This window comes from Danio rerio, chromosome 17, assembly GCF_049306965.1.
Source record: "Danio rerio strain Tuebingen ecotype United States chromosome 17, GRCz12tu, whole genome shotgun sequence".
NCBI lineage: Eukaryota > Metazoa > Chordata > Actinopteri > Cypriniformes > Danionidae > Danio > Danio rerio.
The window spans coordinates 17,118,186-17,142,666 of record NC_133192.1 but is presented as its reverse complement, the minus strand read 5'-3'; the positions used below and the strand labels follow the sequence as shown (position 1 = coordinate 17,142,666).

The 24,481-nt window shown below is 32.6% G+C and overlaps 1 protein-coding gene across 6 annotated transcripts in view; it reads right to left on the bottom strand.

Moving 5' to 3' along the window:
- The window catches only part of gabrr2a (gamma-aminobutyric acid type A receptor subunit rho2a), a 68,405-nt gene that overhangs the window by 11,928 nt on the left and 31,996 nt on the right, over nt 1-24,481 (bottom strand). For 5 of the 6 annotated variants that reach the window (XM_073927501.1, XM_073927500.1, XM_017351674.4 and 2 more), the window contains exons 6-7: nt 8,219-8,286; nt 1,628-1,851 (exon numbers count right to left, since the gene is read on the bottom strand). In XM_073927501.1, coding sequence (XP_073783602.1) covers nt 1,628-1,851; nt 8,219-8,286 — 292 coding nt within the window. The remainder of the gene's footprint in view (nt 1-1,627; nt 1,852-8,218; nt 8,287-24,481) is intronic. The other variant, NM_001045376.1, reaches the window with a different exon arrangement.

Below are 24,481 nucleotides of genomic sequence, written 5' to 3'. Positions count from 1 at the left end.
CTGTCCTTTTTACTGAATGTCAATAGCACCGTCTCAGGTGTAAAACTTACTTTATGTAGAAAAAATACTTTCAGTTTAATTTTCTTCTTAAATATGCATAGGATATTAAAGAACGTCTGGAGAATGTGAAAAGGGCAAGGTTTACTCATGAGGAGGGCTTCGTTTGAAAGCGTACTGAGACAACCTCTTCAAGGAAGTCTTGATACGCTTTTTTGGTCCACTTTTGGTGCGCACTTGAGTGCGATTGCTACATTCACACCTGCCAAAATGAACCTCACCAAGAGGGAAAACGAACTCTAGTGAGATTCAACCAAACTAAAAAAGGCAGGTCTGAAAACACCCTAAAATAAAGTTTTTAGATGTTAATTTCCGTATTGTTCCTTTTTAGGATATCTATAAGCTAGTGCACACCAAAACAGTGACGAATTTCACATTTAGAAGGCATAAAACTAATATAAACATGTAACTGATTAACGTTTTTTTTTTAACGCCACCTCATACTTCAGTTTCTCATCAAATTGTGACCAATCAAATGCTCTTGAGTATCTGAGCAAGCCCCGCCCCCTTCAAGACACTTCACATTTGATGCGCTTGTGCTCAACCACTCTCACAGGCAGAGCATTGATAAATTAAAATGCTATTGGCTGTTTTATTAAAAAAGGGAGGAGCTAAACTATGTGCCACCCTCTCTTCGTGTTTCGAGTTGAGATTGCGTCAAACGTTGAATAAAAATGCACATTTCAAAGCATTTCACGGGACCTTTAATGGCAATTTCCTTATCATATTGATTTATTTTAACCCTCTTATTCCAGATTTTCAAATACTCTTCTCTCAAATATTGTCCAATGCTAACAAAACAATGGAAAGCTAATTTATTCAGCTTTCAAATTTCCAAAATATGGCTGGTTCTGTGATCCATGGTCACATTTGTGCTGCATCTAAAAAAGAGACACCCTTGGAATGGCAGTAGCTCTGGTACGAAAGCTCCGGCTAAGGATAAAAATGTAAATGCGATGTAAATGTGCTTAGTAATGCTAGTCAAGAACAGCATACTAGAGCCTTTTACTGAAGCGACACTAAGGCCTTCTCGTCTCTTTCTCTGCATTTCTCTCCTCTGTTCTCTGCAGCGCTTGCCCATCATATGTCGGACAATGGAAATAATCTGGGCCAATCCCATCAATAATGACACTTTCCCCGGAGCCAGAACAGTGTCTGAAATTTGACTTTGAACTCAGCGCTAGCCCTTGATTATAGCCTGCACGCAGGTAGCTTGGCCTAATTTTTAACTCACAGCACAAAAAGACAAGGCAAAAACATCACAGGCCAGAAGCATCGTTCTAATTTTAACACCGCAGCAATATGCAAATGCTTAAACCCGGCGACATACTTTTGTTTTTCCAACCACATTTGATTGAAATGAAAGCACATGCAGTACTTGAGTTGCTTGGAGGTGTAATGTAGTAAGAACTGAATTTTTGTATTTCACTTACACTGTACAAAACATTTGCATAACATTTGCATAAATACATTTAAGCGCTATACATATATGCACAGCTCATGTATAATTAAAATTATGATGGTCGACTTAAAAGTCAGACATGTCAGTGTTGATAATGTGCTTTTCTACCTCAGGCTGTAAAGAACGTGACCGTCAGGGAAGACTCTCAGCATGATGTTTTCGGTGGTGGTGTCATGAATAAAAGATCTTTTGGAGTGGACGAAGAAGACGTCAGGAACCCAGATCTTCTTCACCAAGCGGCCGTCGAAAGTCATGCTTTTGTTCGTGGAGCTGGTGAAGGACAAGCGCTCATCCTTCCAGTAGTGGCGCAGATATAATGTCATGGTGAAGTCCTGGACAGATGGAGAAAAGAGAGATTTTACAAATATTTCATTAAAGCACTTGTTTTTTCAACACGCAGAAAGGAGCTTAGGAGCTTAAGATTTGATATTCCAAAAAATTTGCACGTTATTCAAGATGGATTCAATTAATCAAAGTATCATTTATTATGGTATGATAACGTAACGTAATGTGTCCTGAAATTATCATCTGAAAATATTCTCAGATGATCAGATATGTTAAAATGCTTATATTATTATTATTAATAATAATAATAATAAATATTTCTTGACCACCCAATTAACTAATCAGAATGATTTCCGAAGTTTTATATGATGCTGTAAAAATATAATATAATATAATATAATATAATATAATATAATATAATATAATATAATATAATATAATATAATATAATACAATATAATATAATATAAAGTTTTTTATGTGTAACATAACGTTATAAAGCATTTCACTCACTTTTGAAACAAAAAAAAAAAAACTAAACTTTTTTGATTATTCAAAAGCTTTCACTGAGTGATCAAGCCTATTACAGTTAGTATAACCCTATAATTCAGGTTATGAAAGAAAAAAAAAACATCTCAACCTGAGGTTTTCCTTATATTTATAAGATATTACACCAGAAAAAAATAGTTTTTTTTAAAATAAGTGCAGCCATAAACGTAATAACAGCTTAATTTCATACAGTTAATATTGAGCAAGTCACACTTTAGACACAATACTGTCCTTTTTTGCTGACGAAAATAGCTCTGAACAAAGCTTGAATAGAATCAACACTGCATTGTTTGTTCCTGAATGAGTGTGTTTTTGAACAAATCAAGTGAGCCACTTTTAATGAACTAATGAATGGTTTGAATGAATGATTCAATTAATCAATCATAAAAACAGGGACATGCTGCCAGATAATAGTGGTTTTAGATTACTAATTTGTACATGACAAAACTAAACCAATCAAGTTTGAAAAACACTCAAAGACAAGAGCACTCTCAACAAAAACTGTTAAAACATCTTACACAAACTATTGAACAGCAGTGCAGATCTTTTTAAACACAATCTTTAAAGACATGACATTTGTCCCTCCGAAATAGACGAAAAAATTCAAAGAAATTTGTTTTTGCTAATAAAAAGAAATGCTCAAAACAAATACAAGTAAAACAATCCCGTGATATGAATGTGAACAATATACAGCTCTGGAAACAAATGAAGAAATTCATTAAAAAAAATAGTATATCTGAACGTAATGGATTTATTGGGTTTAAGCTAAATATTAACCATTGCTTATTCAATAAAGTTCTAGTAGTTTTTCTTCCAAATAAAAAAAGAAGTCATTTAGAGCATTTATTTGTCAGAAAACGACAAATATTCAGAATAACAGATATAAAATCAGGTCTATCCCATCCAATATTGCTCTAAATGTTGTCAAGTACTGCATTCTTAACTCTTTTGTAAAACATTTGCATTGTGTTGACTAAATACAAACAGAATTAAACAAAATAAATCTGTATTTTTATTGTTTCTTTGTCAAAAAAAAATGCTTTAAACAACATTTTTAATGTAAAGAAATATCTTCAGTAGTTTGCAGAATAAAGCAATTTTCATAACAAGAAAAGTTCTACAAGTAATGAAAATTCTGTCATCATTTACTGTTTTTTCAAAACATGAATTTCTTTTATGTTTAATAGCCTGTACATGTCACAAAAAAGTGTGGACTACAGCTTCAAAAAGACATTGAAGTACCAAAAAAGCAGTTCATACTTTATGACTTATGCAATATTCCAAGTCCTCTAAATCTTACATCTTTTGAAGACTGCAGAACTTTGTGCACAAGTGAGCCACTTTTATTTTTCACTTTACTTTATCTTTGAAATCTTTTCAAGCTAAATGCAACAAGTAATTCTACAGGTCAGAAATTCAGCTTCTGTGAGTATGAACAACAACATGACGAAGAATAAATGATGATGTAAATAAAACAGTATGTAACAATGCTTTGTAATGCATTATAGCAGTGTTTCTCAACCATGTTCCTGGAGGAGCACCAACATGGCATGTTTTGGAGGTCTTCTTTGTCTATCACACTCATTACAGGTCTTTCAGTCTCTGTTAATGAGCATTACAGTAATGAAAATTCACAGGGAAGATGTGATTAATTGTCATAAAATAATGTCGCAGTGATCAAAACCTTAAACATTTTTCATTTACTAAGCAACAAATGTATTACTTTTGATTTGGAGGTCAAATTTGTCTTGAATCTCTAAAGTTTATATGATATTTGCAGATATTTTTTTCACAGCAGCAAGTCAAAGTTGCATACAATTTCCTCACGTTTTTATTTTTTTCAATAGAAAGTCTATGTAACTCTGGATCCTCCATATGACAGCTATGCCTTTCTAAATCTCTCAAGCAGATCATCCCTTCTCTCTTCTTTCTTCTGGTTACATAAGCATAAACATTTGCAGCGGCCAGTAATTATATATGGTCAATAAAAGCCCCACGCAGTTTCTTTGTTGCATCACACAAAGGCCTCTTATAACCAAAAGGGAAACCCAAAAGCATGCGAGCGGAATGACAGAATGGGTGTCATATTCTGTAAAAACAGAAGTAAAAAGAAGATTCGTGATCAAAGATACTGCCATCAGAGACACGAAGAAGCTCTTTTTTTTTGAGGAATACCCTTGTGGGACACAGTCGCTGCAAAACTGCCAGCGATAAATTGGCAAAAAGCAATGGAATTATGAATTATTAGGGGATGAATGTTAGATAATCTGTCAAAGATCATGTCTAGGTCACTTTATTGAACAAAATCAAAAGAAATATTTCTTATTTAAAGTATCATAAGGAATTAGAGTTGCATTTTGATCCTTTGGAATGTGCTATGGCTTGATTCCCAAAGGAGCTTATATTGTACAATTATACACCATCCGGTAAGCTGCACAGCTGTGCACTGCATCTCAGCATGATACTTTTGTTTGTTTTTTGTTTGTTATAGTTTATTGTTGAATGTTCATTTATTGATTTATTTATGTGGAAAACATGATTACATTAGAGTGGTGTGACAAAAATGCTCTTGCGATAAATCTAAAAAACAAGAAATCGTGTTCAATGTACAAACCCTAGTTATACAGTTGAAATCAGAATTATTACGTGGGACCAGATCTTGTCACACGTTTATACCTATCCACGACATTGCCTTATCCAATTAAAATTTGTTCATCGAATATACTGGACAAAAGAGAGATTGGCAAAAATACCTCAAGACGTGGACCCTATATGTGATCGGAGTAAACAAGCACCTGCAGACTTAATACATATGTTTTGGCTTTGTCCATCAATCACTTTTTTTTGGCTATCAATTTTCAAGTGTTTCTCTTCTGTGACAAAGATACACATTGAACCGTGCCCTCTTATTGCACTTTTTGGACTTTTCCTGAGTATAGCAGGGTTATCGAGCTGTACTGCAAAAGCCCCTGAATTTTTAACATTGTTAGCAAGACGTTGTATTGTGTTAATATGGAAACAAAGTTTTCCCCTGAGTTTTGACAACCGATTGTTAGATGCAATGAGCTTTATCCATTTGGAAAAAATCAGGTTTTCAATAAGTAGCAATACTAGGGCTTTTTCTGAAACATGGAACCCATTTAGAATTTCTTTTCTTTTTAGATTTCTTTTCTTTTCTGAGCATGTCAGTATCTCTACAAACAGTCAATCTAAAACATAGGGCCATTCAATTGCAATGCAAACATAATTAGGTGCATCATAAATACCTGAGGATTCATTTTTTGTAATATGGGGTCATTGAAGTATGCGTATTCTGTACGGATGTTTTACTTTTAGTTAATTTATTTTTATTTTGTAATTTATTTATTTTATTTACTTATTCGTTTTTATTTGTTTATTTTATTATCATTAGTATTTTTTTCTTTTTTTCTCTGTTAGATAAATGTAATTTCAACTTGTGTAGAAGGTAGGGATGGGAATGTTATTTGTTTAAATTTCTCTGTATAATTACTTTGTTATTTCTGTAAAAGTTTAATAAACAAACAAATACAAAAAAAAAATCAAAATTATTAAACTCCCTTTAAATTTTTTATTCTTTTTAAAATATTTCCCAAATGATGTTTAACAGAGCAAGCAAATTTTCACAGTATGTCTGATAATATTTTTTTTCTGGAAAATAAAAATAAAAGAAATAAAAGCAGCTTTATATTTTTAAACACCATTTTAAGGGCAATATTATTAGCCCCCTTAAGCAATATATTTTTTCGATAGTCTACAGAACAAACCATCGTCTCCATTAAACAGAAATTAGGGAAAAAATAAACAGAGGGGCTAATAATTCTGACTTTAACTGTACATACTGTAATGTAAACATCAGTAGAGAAATTGTATTTGACCTTAATAATAGACAACAATGTTTCATGGACAAACCATATTGATAGTGTGTGTAGTAAGATAAAGAAATAATACATTTTTTGGGTTGTTTAAGATCTTTTGGTGCATCGAAAAAGATTCTTGAACATTTTTTATGTCTGTAGTCATGAATGTTCAGTAGTATTGTAAGTCTGTATTGTATATGAGTCTGTCTGTATATGAGTGAGTTTAAATAAAAAAGATAATGAACCATATTAAAATCTGTTCAAAGATAGTTGGAAAGCCTCTTTAGAAATTATATGACCTTTCGTATTACAAGAATCTCACAAGGCTGTCAAGGAATATCATTTTAAACCCTAGTCATGTGTTGAATCATGAATTTATACTATTAAAGTCTAGCCGTCGATTTAGAGTTACAAGTTTTAATAAAGTGAAACTTTAAAAAGTCATTTGTACATCAGACTTGGAGATGAATAAGGTCTGTGTAAAATGCTTTATTTATTTATTTATTTATTTATTCTGATGTCTTTGTCTCTTTGTAAGGAGTATTTATCATGCTGTTATGCAAAAAAATCTGACAATCTGACAAGATCTGACAATCTTTAATAATTTAAGTTTTTTAGACACGATTATTTTGTATAGCACACTTCTCACATGGAACTATAGTTTCAGTTTCCCTCAAATTGGTTGGTTTGACACTTAGCATTTAATAATAATTTAACTGTAGTTTCTGTTTGTTTTGTACTTTAATTTTTCATTCTTTTGTTGTTGTGTATTATTAAATAGATTTTTTTTTTTTTTTTTGTAGCGTGATGAAAACCCAAATATGTTTATGTTTGTATATGTTCAATGTAATTAATGGCTACTGGTTGCCTATTTTATATTATTACTTAATACAATTATGAAATATCACTTTTACTCTGTTTTATTTTATCAATGCAGTTTTAAATTGCTATGACTTGCAGTCAGATGAAATTTATTGTCCTGAAAATACGGCACTATAACTAATTTCTATTTTTACTATATATAAATTACATTTCACATGAAAAAATATGAAGCTTATTATTAGGATACTTTTTTCATAACAATTAATCTCAATAAATTCAAATTAATCATTCTCATTTTGAATGAATGAATAAATAAATGAAGTGCAAGTAAAAAGTAAATAAAAATAAGAAAAAGTATTTTACTTGCTTAACTTTTTATTTTATTTAAATAATAATTTTGCAATTAAATTTAAGCAAAAATTCAAAAACACATAACGGACATATTTCAATTGTTCAATAGTTCAAGTCTGAAATGTGCTTAAGAATACAATAAAACAATAAAACTAAAATAAGTTTGCAACTTAAAATAAAATGTTAAATATTAAATAAACTTTTTAAAAAATAACTTCATTTGTACAAGTATATATAAGAAAAAAAAACTTTTATTTAGTTTATCTTAAACAAACATAAATAAATAAACAAGCTATATAGACATGTTATAAAAATAAACAAAGAAAAGAAAATCAAACTTTTATTTAGTTTATCTAAAACTAAAATAACTCCAACTGAAGCTAAATGAAGTAAAAAATAACTAATAAAAATGATTAAGAACACACAAAAGTATTAACTAAAATAAACTAAACTAAAACAATTAATATTAATAAAAACAAGACTGGTACAACAACAACTATTTAAAATAACACAAATGCAACAAAAATTTTAAACAAACTAAAATTAAACAAAAAAGTTTATATTAAATACTAACATTATTCAATAAAAATAATGTTAATATTAAAAACTAGATTGGTAACTCAATCCCTTTAATTAACCCTGGTCCCAATGCAAAGTTATTTTTCTTTTTTTCATACAACCCTTCATTACTCGTTTTGTCAAACTAAACTTCAATTATTTAATGCATGCTCATATGCTTATCATTTAGCACTCATCATGACGTTACGTAAACCACCACATGTGATATCAACAGCAACTGTTTCGGATTACCCACCATGTCAACTTCAGAAATACTATCCAAGCTTTCCACTTGCACATCGACTCCCACTGGAATAGCAGGACCTGAAAACACACACACACACAGACACACACACACAAATTTCAAAAACATTAATCCATTTACACAACCATATTTGGCAACGGAATTACCCCGCTTTCCCCCATACGACCTCTTTTGTATATTTCGTGCATTAATTTTTCATAAAAGCCATTGTTTACGACAGCCTCATACAGACGCAATTAAGCCGGCTGTTCGCTACGACTTCTGTGAGCATCATTAAACACGTCCTGAGATCCGAATCTGTTTGCTTTCCACCAGATCTGCTCACAAAAAGGGCTTAGCAGCTGCTCTGACATCTGACGGATTGTAAGGAACGCTGCTTTCTCAAAGGACGGGCCTTCAACCAGAACCGCAGCTTTGATATCCGACACGGAGCAGCACTTGTAAGGTCTTTTGTAGCGAACGTAAACCCTGGGATTAGTGTAATAGGGCTATCTGTCGCTCAGAAGGTATAAGACATTTAGGTAAATGGGCAGGGGGCGATCGCTACATATGGACGAGGATGATGCGGGAACGGCAGACAGAATCAAAACCAGATTTGCCCCCATGTCCTCGTAATCCCACCAGATTACTGGAGATGGTAAATGGTGGATTAGAGTTTGATGCTCCAAATGATACTGACACCAACTCGAACTTGCCATTACGGGTCACTTAATGTGTCACTCGTATATTAAAACGCATGACTTTAAAGTGCTGGAGAAAAGGCATTTGAGTGGTGCAGATAAACCACCGCATGCTCTTTACGATTCTGCTTATGTAAGATCTTCTTGTATGAACTTGAATGCCGTCAAAGCTTCAAATAAAGAAGGTTTACATGTTCTTTGCATTAAATCGATGTTATAAATCTGTCTTTTCATGCTCTTGAAATGGTTGCGTTTCAGAATGTAATACAAAAAGAAACATGAAGATAACAGTTTGGTTATTATTTACACTCTCATGTTGCTCCAAGCAAGCTTATTTGGATTTCTCTTTTTTTTTAATTTGCTGTACATTTCAGTTTAGTTTTAGTTACTTTGATTAATGATTTTATTAGTTTTGGTTTCGTTTTTGTGTTTTATTTTGTTTTTATACACAGCGTTTAGTTTTGATTCTAGTTATGTCCTTAGTCGACCAAAGCATTTTTTTAAAGTTTGCACAGCTTACATGAACTCTTGTGCAAACCTCTAAGTTATAAAAGTAAAATAATTGTTTAAAAAGAAACTAAAACACAAATTCAATCGTTTAAAACCAAAAGTTATGAAGCATTAAGACAATCTTCTTCATATTAAAGATCAAACATACTGTAAAAGGATCATTAATTTACTTGCACTACCGGTCAAAAGTTTGGGGTCAGTATGACTTTTAAATGTTTTAAAATAAGCTTCTCCTGCTCACTAAGGCTTCATTTATTTCATCAGAAATACAGAACCAATTTTAAAATTGTGAAATGTTATTGCACTATATAATAACTAATCAAAAGTAGTTTATAATTTAATAATTAATTCCAGTGATTGTAATGATGATGATGATGATGATGATGATTATTATTTTCCTTTATTGTTCAAAAACCATATATATTTTTTAAATGCAGAATCTTGCCAATACTTGACAGTATATTTAAATAATGTGACAAGGTTTAATACAGTACGCTGGAGAAAATGGATTTGAGTGGTGTAGATAAATAACCACATGCTTTTTATGGTTTGCTTATGTAATCAAGATCTGGTGTAAACAGTGGGCGAATGGCATCAATCTGGCTGTCATATAGCATCAATGCTTTTCAAATTCACACAACTTTCATATAATGAACTGATCTTCTTGAGATGCACCCTTTTGTCTTTCATTTAAGAAAAAAGAAAATTACAATAACAATACTTGTCGTTTTGTGTCACTTAGAGGAGTTCACTTGCAGAATGAAAGCTTTCTGATAATTTACTCACACCCTTGTCAGGCAAAATTTAAATTCTCTCTTTCTTCAGTCGAAAAGAAATTAAGGCTTGATGGTAAAAAAAAAAATCAGGATTTTTCTTCATATGCTGGACTTCAGTGGTGCTCAATGGTTTGAACTTTCAAACTACATCTTCAGAGCAACTTCAAAGCGCTCTAAATGATCCCAGCTGAGGAATAAAAGGTTCTTACTTAGTTAAACTAAGTTCACTTTCTCAAAAAATAAAAAGAGAGAAAACATTTTATCTTTGCAACCATAATATTTGAAAGTGTCAAGCTTTTAATGACGAATATACTATATTTATATTTGTTTTATACTGTATATAAAGATGCCATGCTTAGGTCAAGTTAAACTGTCGTCCAGCCAACTCGCAAATATAAACAGAAGTTCTTCTGATTGGTCCACTGCTGTAGAACTGACAGTATCTATGTTTTTATTCAAAGATGCAAATTAAATTTATGCGCAAAACTGGAATATATCATAAACATTTGCAAATAAAGTACCATTTCCATTCAATGATTCAAAGAGAGCAAAATCATGACTTCCTGATAAACTGGCACTAAATATCAAAAAGAAAAAGTAAATTAGCTCCAGTAGGAAAAAAACACGGCGAGCCTCAGTAGAAGAAGCCAAAATGCATTGAACACATGGTGGCTTTTGTAGGCGTGAGATGCTCTTTGGTAGCAGACGCTCAAACAGTTCTTGGAGGTAATAATACTGTACTGCTTTGATGACAGAATTTATCTAAGGCATTTTAAAATGACCAAAACAACATTTCAGATGTTGCGCAATGTGGTCGGTCCACTAGTTTGTACATTAATGACATCCCATCATGCCCCAGTTATAATAGAAAAGCAGGTTGTCATTGTACTGTATGGCAATGTGATCCTGTTAAAATCACATGGCTTTAATGCGCATGTTGGAATTTATTCAACAAATTGTGTTTCCATCTTCATTTATGCACATTTTTTCTCACCGAATAAATGTTTATCCTGCTCAGCTGTGCACATAAGCATTTTCAAAATGAATGCACATCTTGGAGATTCTATTTATTTATTTTTTTTATGTGTGAAATAAATGTGTGCATAATATTTTTTTAGAAAAACCTATTTATGAGCAACGTTTTAATTCTTTTAACTTGAAATTCTTAAACTAACTCTAGCTCATTCACATAGAAGTAACAATTGAAAAGCAGCACATTGAACTGTAAAAACACATTCAGTGTGAATGGCCCCTAATTTGAATGAGCCAATTTAAGCTGCATTAAAACTGCGATTTGGAAGTTCAAACCATTCAGCACCACTAAAGCCTAGTTAATGTAAAAATGTTGTGTTTTCCTCAAAAACTACATTCTTTTTGACTGAAAAAAGAAAGATCTAACCGTCTTGAATGACAAGGGAGTGAGTAAACTGTCAGGAAAATTTTATTCTGAAAGCAAACATCCTCTAATGTGTCACATTACTTATTATACTGGAGTAAATGCATGGAAAGTCATGTAGACAAATAACCGTATGCTTTTTTATGATTTTGCTTATGTACTAGACTAGAAATCGTCTTAAGTAAATGCACTGTCCAATGGGTGAATGAGGCTTTTCATCCCACACAAATATTTAAACACAAATAACAGTTATTATATTATTACATCAAATGGATATTATACACGTGAATGTTTTATATTCATGATTTCTGCATATGACAACTGAGTTTCAGATTATGGTTTGCACTTCTGCTTAAAGAACTTTAAACCCAAAAGAACTCCTTTCAAATCATTTTAGGATTTTATATCACTCATAATAATGTTTTGCAACAAATAATCCATACATGTACTGTATATACTGTATATGGCAAACATTATAATTAATATGTTATTCAATATTAACACATACACACAAAAAACATTAACAAAAGAGAAAGTAGTATACATACATATACATAATACTGCATGAACTGTAAAGAGATTAATGACATCTCATTGAACCCAGTTATTAAATCACTTGTTTGCAGTTTAACCCTTAAAGACCGAGACAGCCGCCCGCGGCTAAAAATAAGTATTGCTCTTAAATGTTTAATAACTTTTGATCCGCTAATCCGATTCATACAATTCAAAGATTGGCATAAAGAAGAGAATCTCAGCTTTCCAGCGCTGTAACATAGTACATTCGCGGACTTTCAGAGGCTCCGGAATCAGTGCGGTTACGTCATCAAAATTTGACAACGCTGATTTGACAAAGAAACGCTCGTCACTGTGTCTCCGGACAAACCAGACATGAAACATTGATGCATTGTCCCTCCTCCATGCCCAGATTGGTTCAAACTCACAATCTCTCAACCAATAAGCATAGGTTTCGCTTTCTGGACCAACAATGAGCTTTTTGAACAACACGGAATGAGAGATTTACGCGCGGCTAAATAAAACGCAAAAAAAAGTTTTGCATGAAATAATTCTCATACTAAGTACTTTTGCATGCACATCTGCACAGAAACATGACAAAACAGTGACACAGCAAAGACGAAGTGCTGCTCTTGCCGTTTTCAAAAGACGCAAATGAAGGTGCGGCTGTTTGTCTGCATTGCAGACAGCCATATCCATATCCATAGACAATCATGTCCATGCTGGCACATAAAACCTAAGGATGGTCCATATTGAATCTAGTTTAGTTATGTAACTATTTATAGTATAGTAAATATTTATATCCATTTTTTACTGAGGATTTGCACCATGTTTATTTGGACTTTGACGCATTATTTATTATTTTCTTATTTTTTTATTTGTTCATTGTAAGTGGTGTTGTTTATAGTAACTGAGAATATATTATTTGGAAAAAGTCAAAATTGCTTCACTGTTCTGTTATTTTGTAACATTTTTTTTCTGTTTAGTTCATTCCCAAAACTTTTGGGCAAATACATTGTCAGTAAATAAATGCATTTTTTCCCCCATTAAAAAACGCCTTGGAATAACATTGAAATAAATTGCTATAACTTGCTCAGGGAATGGTGGATGTAGACAAAATTTATTTTGGAAGTATAAAACATCATAGCATGTATTTCTAAAGAAAGAAAAACAAACTTCATAAGGTTTTGTTTGTAACAACTAGAAAATGCCACTTTTTTAAAAATCGTTTCTGGAAAATTCTGGAATATTTTCTGTCTGTTCATATGTTTTTGGACCAAAAAATTTTTTAGACTGGACCTTTAAATGATACAGATTAAAACTTCAGGTTCTCCTGTTTAAAATGATATATGACACTTGAGGCTGACTGCTAAAATAAAAATAAAAACTGCTTTTAAAAAAATAATAATATAGGCCTATTAGGTGCCCACAAAATACCTCTAGGTCTTTAAGGGTTAACAAAAGTTACTCATAAATCATAAATTACAGCAGATGCTCATGGAAACCAATAAAAAACATAAATGACAATACCAATTCTCAAACTTTCTATTACGTGTCATTTAATCTCCCGCATGACTTAATATGCTGGGGAAAAAAATGCATTTGAGTGATGTAGATAAATGACCACATGCTTTTTATGATTTGCTTATGTAATCGAGATCCTCTTGAGTAAACTTGCTGTCCAGTGGGCGAACGGCATCAATTTGACTGTCGTGTAGCATCAAGGCTTTTCCTTTCACACAAATAAGCCTAAATAAGGACAGAGCTTCTAGGTGAAATCGATTTGTCCAAACTAATCAACCCCCTGCTGTCAGCTGGAGTCTGAAACCATCCAGATGACCTTGAGTTCGGCTCATGCCCGTTTCTCAGTTATAGTTAACACTTGGAGGAGGGGGGGATTGTGCTTTTCCCATTAAAAATGGATTCGGAGATCTTTATCTGCTCAATATCATTAAAGAGATTATAATAATAATAAAAAGAAACATATTTGCAACCAAAGTTCCAAATCTGTATGACTTTTTATCTTCTTAAAGGGATAGTACACCCCAAAAAATAAAATTACCTCATCATTTCCTTTCCTTTAAACCCTTGTGGTCTCTATTTTAATGATCTAAGTGCAAACACTAAAGTGCATGGCGCAAAAGCATTAAGGGCGTGTTAAAATCCACTTTTACTTTTTTAAAAACAAAAAAATATGGTCAAAAAGGGTTGTGCTTATTCTCTCAATGACTAATGAGTGTGTTTGAAGCATAACGTGCATTAAACCAATCAGAGTCTTATCCCCCATTGCCTTTAAAACTCAGCTGTATTGCGCCATGGTGCATTTGCTATGTGCATGGCGGACTTTGTAAGTGGAAAAACTAGCGAGAACACAGTTGAACAAACCCCCTGCGCGAGAATAATCCATTCTGCCTCTTTACTTTCTCTTTATTTTACTTTTACTCTTTACTCCTTTACTTTTGTGGATAAGGAAATGGTGGAAACTCGCTCCACTGAAGACATCCATTAGCCTACATATTTCATTTTAAATGTGAAGATGCTAAAAAACTATTTTAGGCTCAGTTCCAATTTCCAGCAAAGGAATAAATTAACAATAATAATGAAGGTGAGATACAGATGTGGCTACTGAGAATGTGCGAGTTTCAGAATGAACGTGACCATGTGCAGTGTTGCAGTACTGCACGGCACAGCACAAAATGGTCTAACACTAGAAAGACATGACCAGCAGGGGGCAGTTATGTAACATAGTGAACATACTGAACTGATATACTGTAGCAGCCAAAGAATGTGAGTGGAGCGGAGCGGTGTGATGCTGGTCGTGTGTTCCACTCAGTCACTAACCGCCCAAAACAAACTCTACGTTAACATTCCGCTCAACCGAACAACTGTACCAAACACGTCCCTTTCCTATGCCCCATATGGTGATGGATACGTCTCCAAAGCCCGACAGGTGGACAGATCGAAACATGCTTTTAATAAAACAAATATAAATATGCATATAATAATACCTAATAATAATAATAATAATAACATTATACAATTGAAAATTGTCATGAATAAACAAAAAATCCCCCCGACAAGGCATGGAGGTAGTGGTTTTTATATTTATGTAAAAAAAATTATAATTTTTGCAACATTTTAATCTTTTAATTTTTTTTCATATGTAGATGTCCATATTTGAGTATTGCTTTACATCCTATGTGTATTAAGAATGCAAAAGCGTTTTGGACACGCATTGACACAACAAACTTGGTCTGCACTGGATTTTAGACCAGCTTTTAGTTGGTTAATGGCACAGTCTATTTCAGTTACTCAAAATAGCAACGTGCCAACAATGCGTCTTAACACACCTCCTTTTTAGACCAGAACACCCATAAGTCCACAAAGTGGCGCAAATGGATTAGCTGTTTAATCAATGTGGCGCAAAACGTGAAAATTACAGTTGCGCTGGTCTGAAAATAGCAGCAAATCATGCCATACACGCCTTGCGCCTTATTGCACTGGGTGTACAATAGGGCCCTATGAGTTTATGTCTTCAGTCAACCACAAAAGAAGATATTTTGAGGAATGTTGGTTGCTGGGACTTCCATAGTAACCAGCATTATTCAAAATGTCTTCTCTTGTGTTCAAGAGAAGAAGAAAAAAAGGTATCTCAAAAAGGCTTTGAACAGAGAGTAAATGATGGCAGAATTTTCTTTGTTAGGTAAACCTTCTCTTTAAAATGCCAGATTTACTTTTTCATATAAGAAAGAAAAGAAATAAAAAGGGAAAATAAAAATAACAGTTGAATGATTATTTACACACTCATGTTGCTGCAAGAGCATGACTTTTTATGCTTTTTAAAATTCATGAAAATTTCTCCTTTGCGGTCTGCATTTGTGAGGTTTGGAACAACATCATGATTCATTAAAGAGATATTTCATTTTTAAATAAAATCTTTTTTCTCTTTTATTATTCTTTTATGTTGCTCCAAAACCTTATTTATTTTTTATTTTTTTATCCTTGAAAATAATACTTTAAAATAATACATGTATCTCCATGTTCTGCAAAAGAATGTTGGACTACATAAGAAAGAAAATGTACATTTTTTATTAAAATGGCTTATTTATACAAACAAACAAATATGATTATTTATATCCTCTCAAGATGAAGCCATATGACTTATACACTTCTTAAAATATTTACAATAGTTCCCACAGAATGAAGTCATTTAATAACAACAATAATAATATTAATAATAATAATAATAATAATAATAATAATAATAATAATAATAATAATAACAATAATAATAATAATAATAATAATAAGCGGTAATGTTCAAGAAAGGCACAGATTAATAAAAAAAAAAGCCAAGAAAAAAAAAATTTTAATAAAGAGGAAAAGAAGACAGATTTGGTAATTATTTACTCATGCTGTTTCAAACACACGTGGCTTCCTAATTCTCTTAAAATAACATTTTAAAAATAACATTTTGTTCCAAAGAAAACAAAAAGTCACAGCTGTTAGGAACTGCATAGTGATTCTGACCAAATAATTAATTAATAAAATAACAAAAATTATAACCATTTATTAAAGGAATAGTTCTTTAAATAAATACATAAGCTGTTCTTATTTACACACTCTCATGTTGTTCCAAACTCGTGACTTCGTATGATAGCATTTACCATAAAAACATTTTTGTGTTCCACAGAGGAAAAGGAAAGTCAAACAACAGCTTGGAACAACATAACGCACATAACAAAATATTTATGAAAGGCAAAGATTAAAAAGCAAAGATTAAAAACTTTGCTATTTACTGTTGTTTCAACCCCATATGGCTTTTAATCCTCTTAAAATTCATTAGTAAGTCTCAGAATTTCTGAGAAAAATTTATTATGGGATAATTCAATCAAGCGACCTACAAAGAAATTAAATAAATGAATATAAAAGTCTAGAAATCAATAAAACATTAAACAAAAAAACACAAATACCTGCTATTACATACAAACTCTCATCTTGAATTGTTCTCCTAAATTATCTCCACAATATAAAGTCATACAGCTTTGGAACAACATAATGTTTACATTAAAACTCACATTTTAATGTCAACTACTCCTTTTAGAAACAATTAATTCACCCTTTCCAGGGATGGTTTCATAACAGGAGACATAAACAGAGTTGGTGATCTCTGGTTGTTGGTTGGCTATACTGTATGCAGTCTTTAACCAGCTGTCACCAAGGCAGAGCAGGGCAGGCTAGGATTTTTGCATGTGTTAATCCACCGGTTGGCTGACCGGCCGCTCGGTACACACCACTGCCAGATTAATCTTGTCACTATAACCATGGAGCCTCAGTCCACAACTTCTCCAGATGGACAAACATATCAGTAAGGGCTGCTTAAGTCTTTAAAGGCATACAGTAAATCACCAGAATATGAACATTTGCTCATCATTTACTCACTCTCAAGTGGCAGTCTTTATCTATTTCTGTTGAACAAAACAGATATTTTGAAGAATGTTGGAAAACTGTAGACTGTCATCAATAGAGTGGGAAAAAAATGTCTTCTGGTTTCAACATTCTTCAAAATATCTTCTTTTGTGTTGAGCTGTTTACAATCTTCTTGTATACACTAAAATAAATGACTTTTTGGTGTGGTAAAACCTGAGAAGTTTACTCTCATCATTTTTAACTTGCAATATTAAGTGTCAAGGATAACTAGAATTTTCTACGTGAATATTTAATATTTACACATTTGCTTCATGTAATAAATGAAATGAGTGGAAAGAGTTAAATATTAGTATTAATTTAGTTGTAATATTTAAATATTTTCTAATCCTTGCAAACATAGTAATATCCAGAAAATTGTAATAATTGGTATGTCGTGATGGATGTGTAGTTCCAAGAATGCTTTGCATGGGACTGAATTAAGAGTAGAATATTTTGAAAATAAAAGCAATCTCAGGTGTTAAATTTTAGAGAAAGACTCGTTGGAGTTTAATGACTAGTAGTTTAAAGACTAAGAAGAGATTTAAGTAAGTGTTTTTAGTTTTACTCTACCCTTCAGAAGAGTAGCACTCATTCTTTGGATCTTGGCATTTTTTCAACATTAATGTTTGATGCTTCACTCAAAGAGCCATAGCTATGCTAACGCTAATTTTGAGATCAGTAAGAATTTTTAAAGTAAATTTGCTCTTGGGTTCAATTTGCTTAAACTAAAGTGAAATAACAAATTCCAAGTCAGTGGAAATATGTGTTTTAATTAAACAAGGTATGCCAGTACTAATTGTAACTAATAAGATTGATTTAAATTATTACAAAACAAGCTGTTCCTTTTGCTAAAACATGAACTTGACATTACTTGATTAATTTAAATAAATATAGACTCAAAATTAAAGATAATCAATTAACTTTTACTTTGTTAATTTACGTGTGTTAGATTAAACATTAAGTCAATTTTACATGATATTGACAAGTTAATTGTATCTGATATAAGAATGTCAAATTTACTTGAAATTTGTCAGTGAAAATTATTATGATATTATTATTATATATATATTTTTTTTACAGTGTAAATTTTTAACGGCATCAGTCAAAGCTTTTGCTTTCACACAAATAAAGAAGGTTTACATGTTATTTGCATTAAATTAATGATTCAAATCTGTATGTTTCTTTACGCTTTTAAGCTTTTTTTGTTGGTCACATCAAGATAACAGTTTGGTTGCTATTATTATCACTCTCATATTGTTCCAAGCAAGGTTATTAGAGTTTTGTATTTGTAAATTAGTTTACATTTCTACACTATTTTAAAATTTGCTGTACATTTCAGTTTAGTTTATTTCATTAATGGTTTTATTAGTTTTAGTTAAGTTTTTATGTTGTGAACACAATTTCTATTTAGTTCACACATTTAGTTTTGTATTTTTAGTAGTTTAACAATTTTAGAATACGTCCGTTGTCGACCAAAGCAAATTTTAGTGTTCGCACAGCCTAAATTAACTCTTGCACAAACCTCTTAGTAGTAGAAATAAAATAACTGAACATTTACTCATTATTTACTCACTCTCAAGGGACAGTATTTATGGGTTTTTTTCTATTAAAATATTTTTTCTATTAAACACAACAGAGGATATTTTGAAGAATGTTGGAAAACAGTGAACATTGACATCAATAGAATGGGAAAAATAGGTACCATATTCAACATTCTTCAAAATATCTTCTTTCGTGTTCAGCTGTTCGAGATCTGCTTGTATAAATTTTAACGGCATCAGTCAAAGCTTTTGCTTTTAAACAAATAACGAAAGTTTACATGTTACTTTACATTAAATTGATGATTCAAATCTGTAGGATTCTTTATGCTCTTAATTTTTTTTTTTTTTTTTTGCTTGTGACATAACAGTTCGGTTACTATTAAAAACACTATGTTGTTCCAAGCAAGGTTATTGTAGTATTTTTAAATTTGCTGTACATTTCAGATTAGTATGTTTCATTAATGGTTTTATTTTCGTTTTTTATTTTGTGAACACAATTTCTATTTAGTTTATACATTTAGTTTCATAAAAAGTGTTGCATGCAGAACTGTTGCAAACAATTTATTTGTGTTAAATTTAAACAAACAAATTAGGTTTAATAATGTTTAACTTAATTTGTTTGTTTAAATTCAGCCCAAATAAATTGTTTACAACCACTTAACGTAAAACAATTGACTAAATCCAAGCAATCATCTTTGAATAATTTTTTCAGTGTAGTTTAGTTTATACATTTTAGTAGTTTAACAGTTTTTAAAAACACATCCATGGTCGACCAAAGCACATTTTTGTGTTTGCACAGCTTGAATTAACCCTTGTGCAAAACTCTTAGTAGTAAAAATAAAATGACTGAACATTTACTCATCATTTACTCACTTTCAAGGGGAAGCCTTTATGAGTCTTTATCTTTTTTTTTAACACAACAGAGAATATTATGGATATCGGTTTTATCATTCATCAAAGTATCTTCTTCTTTTGTGTTCAGCTAAAGTAAGAAACGTATAAATTGTAGGGTCAATTTTTCAGACTGGTCCAAACTTATATAACTGAAGGGAGTATTGTCAAGTACCCAAAATCAGTTCTCTACTTTTGACCCATTCAAAAACACACACACACACGCACGCACGCACGCACACACACACACACACACACACACACACACACACACACACACACACACAACAAATGAGAAGTGAGAGCATACACACTCACAGTGAGCATATACCCAGAGCAGTAGGCAGCTATTGCTTCCAGCAAGGTTTTGGAAGCAATTAGGGGTTCAGTGCCTTGCTCAAGGGCACCTCAGCTGGGTATCAGAGATGAAGAGAAGACAGTGTGGTTCATTCCCCATCTTCAATTCCTGCTAGGACTGGGAATCGAACCAGCAGCCATTCGATTATTACAGTATAAGTGTGATTATTTAGTAATGGCCCTATATATATCATGAAAACCGGTATTTTTTTTTCTGTTTTGAAAGTCCTGTGAAATCTAAATGTACAGTACAATCTTTGTTTGCTAGCACACATTTTTATTCTTTAGGTCATAGGTTGAGCTCAAACTCAATTCCTGAGGGGCTGCAGCTCTTTCCTTTTTGCTCCAACCCTAATCAAACACAGCTGATCCAACTAATGAAGATGTTCATGACTCTTTTGAACACCTCGATTAATTGGATCAGCTGTGTTTGATCGGGTAGGAGCAAAACTGTAGAGCTGCGGCCCTCCATTAATTGAGTTTGAGACCTGTGCTATTGAACAATTAATCCATGCAAGTTAAACAAATTAAAAAAAAAAAAAAAGTTTTTTGGTAATCTTCAATCAAAGTCTGACAATTTGCTATTGGGTTTGGAGTGGTGGTCTTTCTCTGTTGACATAGTTTTGACGGCTTTATCTACAATATTCTTAACCGCTCCCTTTTACCATTTGTTTGCTATTAGTGATTGGTGTGCATGAAGAAAGCCCCATCCACTACTCAATATTGTACAAATCAACTGCAAAAACTACAGTGCAGTTTCAAACTAAACTAGTTGCTGTAGTCATCGGCATTGTGCATTATGGGATGAGGACTATTTGTCTGTTGACAGTGCTTTAACAACATGTAAAATTAACAATGCATTAAAAAATAATTTTCCAGAGACATTCAAGATACAGTAGTTAACATTCGAAGTGGATCAAAAACGTTTTACAAAATTGTCCTCGCACAAGAATGGGTGTTGTTCAATAGTTTTAGGACAACTTTGATGAAAGGTGATGATCCACTTTAAAAGTTCACTACAGTAGTTTGTCTGAAGTGATGCACACAAACTTTATATATACGTTTTCCAGCACTCAAAAATGTTTTTTGCTGCTTGTTCAAATTTAAAATGAGCTGAAATGAGTTCTTAAGGTTTGTTTGGGACTTAATTGTTTTATGTTCAATAAACTTAAAATTGTAAAAAAAAAAAAAAAACTAAAAAAACCCCATTGAGTTAACTTCAATTTAAATAGGGGCAACATGAAGGGATTGTGTGGAACTCAGCATTAATTACAGAATTGGATAGCACTGTCATCTTTTCTCTATACTAACAAGTGTCATGAAGTCCACTTTGTTTACGTCTAAAAAATTCTGTTGTAAATTGTCTGCACTTTCATTCTGACCAGTTGAAATGAACATTTAAGATGTTCATGACACATCTGGCCAATGATTGACGTGGGTGTGTTCAAAAGACTGCATCTTGATTCAACTGGTTCAGACCAGATCTGTGTGGTGTAAAAAGCACCTTAAAGGAACAGTTCACCCAATTACAATTTTGAAATATTTTACTGACTTTTTCAAAACCTATTTGAGTTTCTTTTTTCTCTTTACACAAAAGAAGATATTTTGAAAAATGCTGGTTGCTTGGACTCATCAACTTTCATAATATTTTTTCTCACCATGAAAGTCTCATATATCTTTTTCTGTAACTCATAAAGGTTTAAAACCACATGAGGGAGAGTGAATGATGCTATATCTTTTTTAACTAAAGAAAATGTTCCAATGTATAATTTGCTACCCTTGATATAAAAATCTAACAAGACAAGACAAATTGACAGAACACTAGACCAAATGAACTGAACCACAGGCTAAAAAACACCCTAAAGCGGACGTACACAACAAGGTTTTATAACCTGGAAAATGGGGTATATGCACATGAACTGGTAACTTCAGTCAGCCTGCCCCAGTGCTTCTGGTTAATTATCATCTCATACAAAATCACTGCATTTAAAATCTGATTTCTTAAGAAAAAAACTGGCTGAGATATGATATAAAGAGGGTATCAGACCAAACAAGAAGCACAGCATTTAATTATATGTTTACGCTCCATGTCTTCAAAATATGGAAATTAATTTTACCTCAGTATTTTCAATGGAATTTCAGCACTAGCCTGGTCCTAATGACGGCGCCTGTGTTTAAAAGGTCTTTCGGTCAAATAGCGGTCAAACAAATGCTTAAGTCTGTTTAATTAAATGTATATTAATTGTACATTACAACATCATTGGCTGAAAAACACTAGCTATGCATTTAGTCCATTCCAAAGCAAATACATGATACATCGTGCCAAAAACATGGACAGAGGGAGAATCTCTTCTCTGCTTTCAGAGCTACACTCTCTATCTATCCGTCGCTCTCTCTCAAGCTCTCACAAAATTTAATAAGAGCCATGTATGTTTGTTGCACACAGGATCTGGTTCTGTTTCAGTCCCAGCAAACCAGGGTGCCTGGTCACAACGTGTGAGTGAATTATGAAGCATAGTGCATGGTACACTATGATCTCTGACAACCCTATCATGCATTACACACCATGCAGTGCTCTTTGCTCAATGAGTTTTTCCTCCGGGACTTTTTTGACATGTTCAATAAATGACTGGAAGCTTGTGAGGTACTTGGTTTGTAAGTTCCTGGTACACAATACAATCCACCACCATACAAGCATTGATTTCGACATGACTTCTACCAAAGGGGGGAAAAAAGACATACAAACTTGTTTGACAAAAAGAAATTAATTAATTATTTAAAAGTTCACATTGTGTATGCTATAATATACAGTATAATGCTATAATCATGTCCATCAGTGCATCTACAAATCTAAAGAACTTTAAACAAGACAACCCACTTTGTTTTGCTAAGCCTTTTTCTGCAACCTGCATGTGGAAAAATGTACTGCTCTGATTTGGCTTCCCTAGTGACACAGTCGGTAGATCTTATTCAGGCCCCCTAGTTTTTCAAGATTTTTTTGCGAAATGGCTGATTTTGTGGAGGTAATTTCAAGAAGTTTGAGGACAATTTTGCGTTGAAAAAAAAAAAATAAATATATATATATATATATATATTTTTTTTTTTTTAAATCTATATATATGTATATCTGAATAAAACAGTTGAGAACCAGGTTAGTAACAGTACTGTGGTGTTATTAACTGTACTATGGACCAGGTTTCAGGCAGTCTCTGTGATCAGATGTACTATACCAAAGTTTACAGAAATTACAGGAGTTTTCTAAGAGAAATAACAAAACGTGACGGTGGTAGGAGGTGGGTCCTAAATACGGGGAACTTGGAAAAATTGGAAGTGTTGGCAGGTATGAATACCAGCCATACATGTAAAGAACAAATAATGTCCTTCAATTCGGTCACATTAAGCGGCAGTCATCCTTAAGCAATCTCCATCATTGTAAGCTGCTTGCTTTTCTGTCTGTTCCATTGCTTCGTTTGTTAGATGTTTGCTCCCACTTTCTTTTGAAGTCTGAAGCGCGTCAAACTCACAAAATGTCCAATTTGTGCCACAGGATGTCTAATCACATCTTTGCATTGACTTCACATGTAAATCTCTTGCGCTTCACCCACGTCAGCTTACTGCACAGGCTACAAAACAATGCCTAACATTCAAATACACTGCACATGTTGTATTTGAAGTCTTGTAAAACAATCAATTGCAAACTGAAATAAATCTAATTTGATTATATGGTTTAGAACTGGATGTTTTATAAGATTATTTACATTTTTTGTGTCTATTTTGTGTTTAAATTAAGAATTTTGCAGGATCGCTAAAGTTTTTGATTTTTTTTTTTTGCATTAGAGTCAGCGATTGTGGAATCGCAAAAATCTAGGGGGTTTACTTATCATTACCACCTTAAATCTGCATGTTTTCCACCCTCAGCGTCAATGTAACACTGTAATTGAACATGTAAGGGTTTAATAGTTTCTGACTTTTTGGCTGCATAGTTTCACTTGTTTTGTTGTTTTGGGATTGTCAGAATAGTGTAAAAAGGCTCCGCCCTCTTCTGGAAAGCAACAGTGCATTTGCATTTAAAGGCACACACACAAAAACAGCATGTTGTTCTTGTGGCTTATCAAATTATG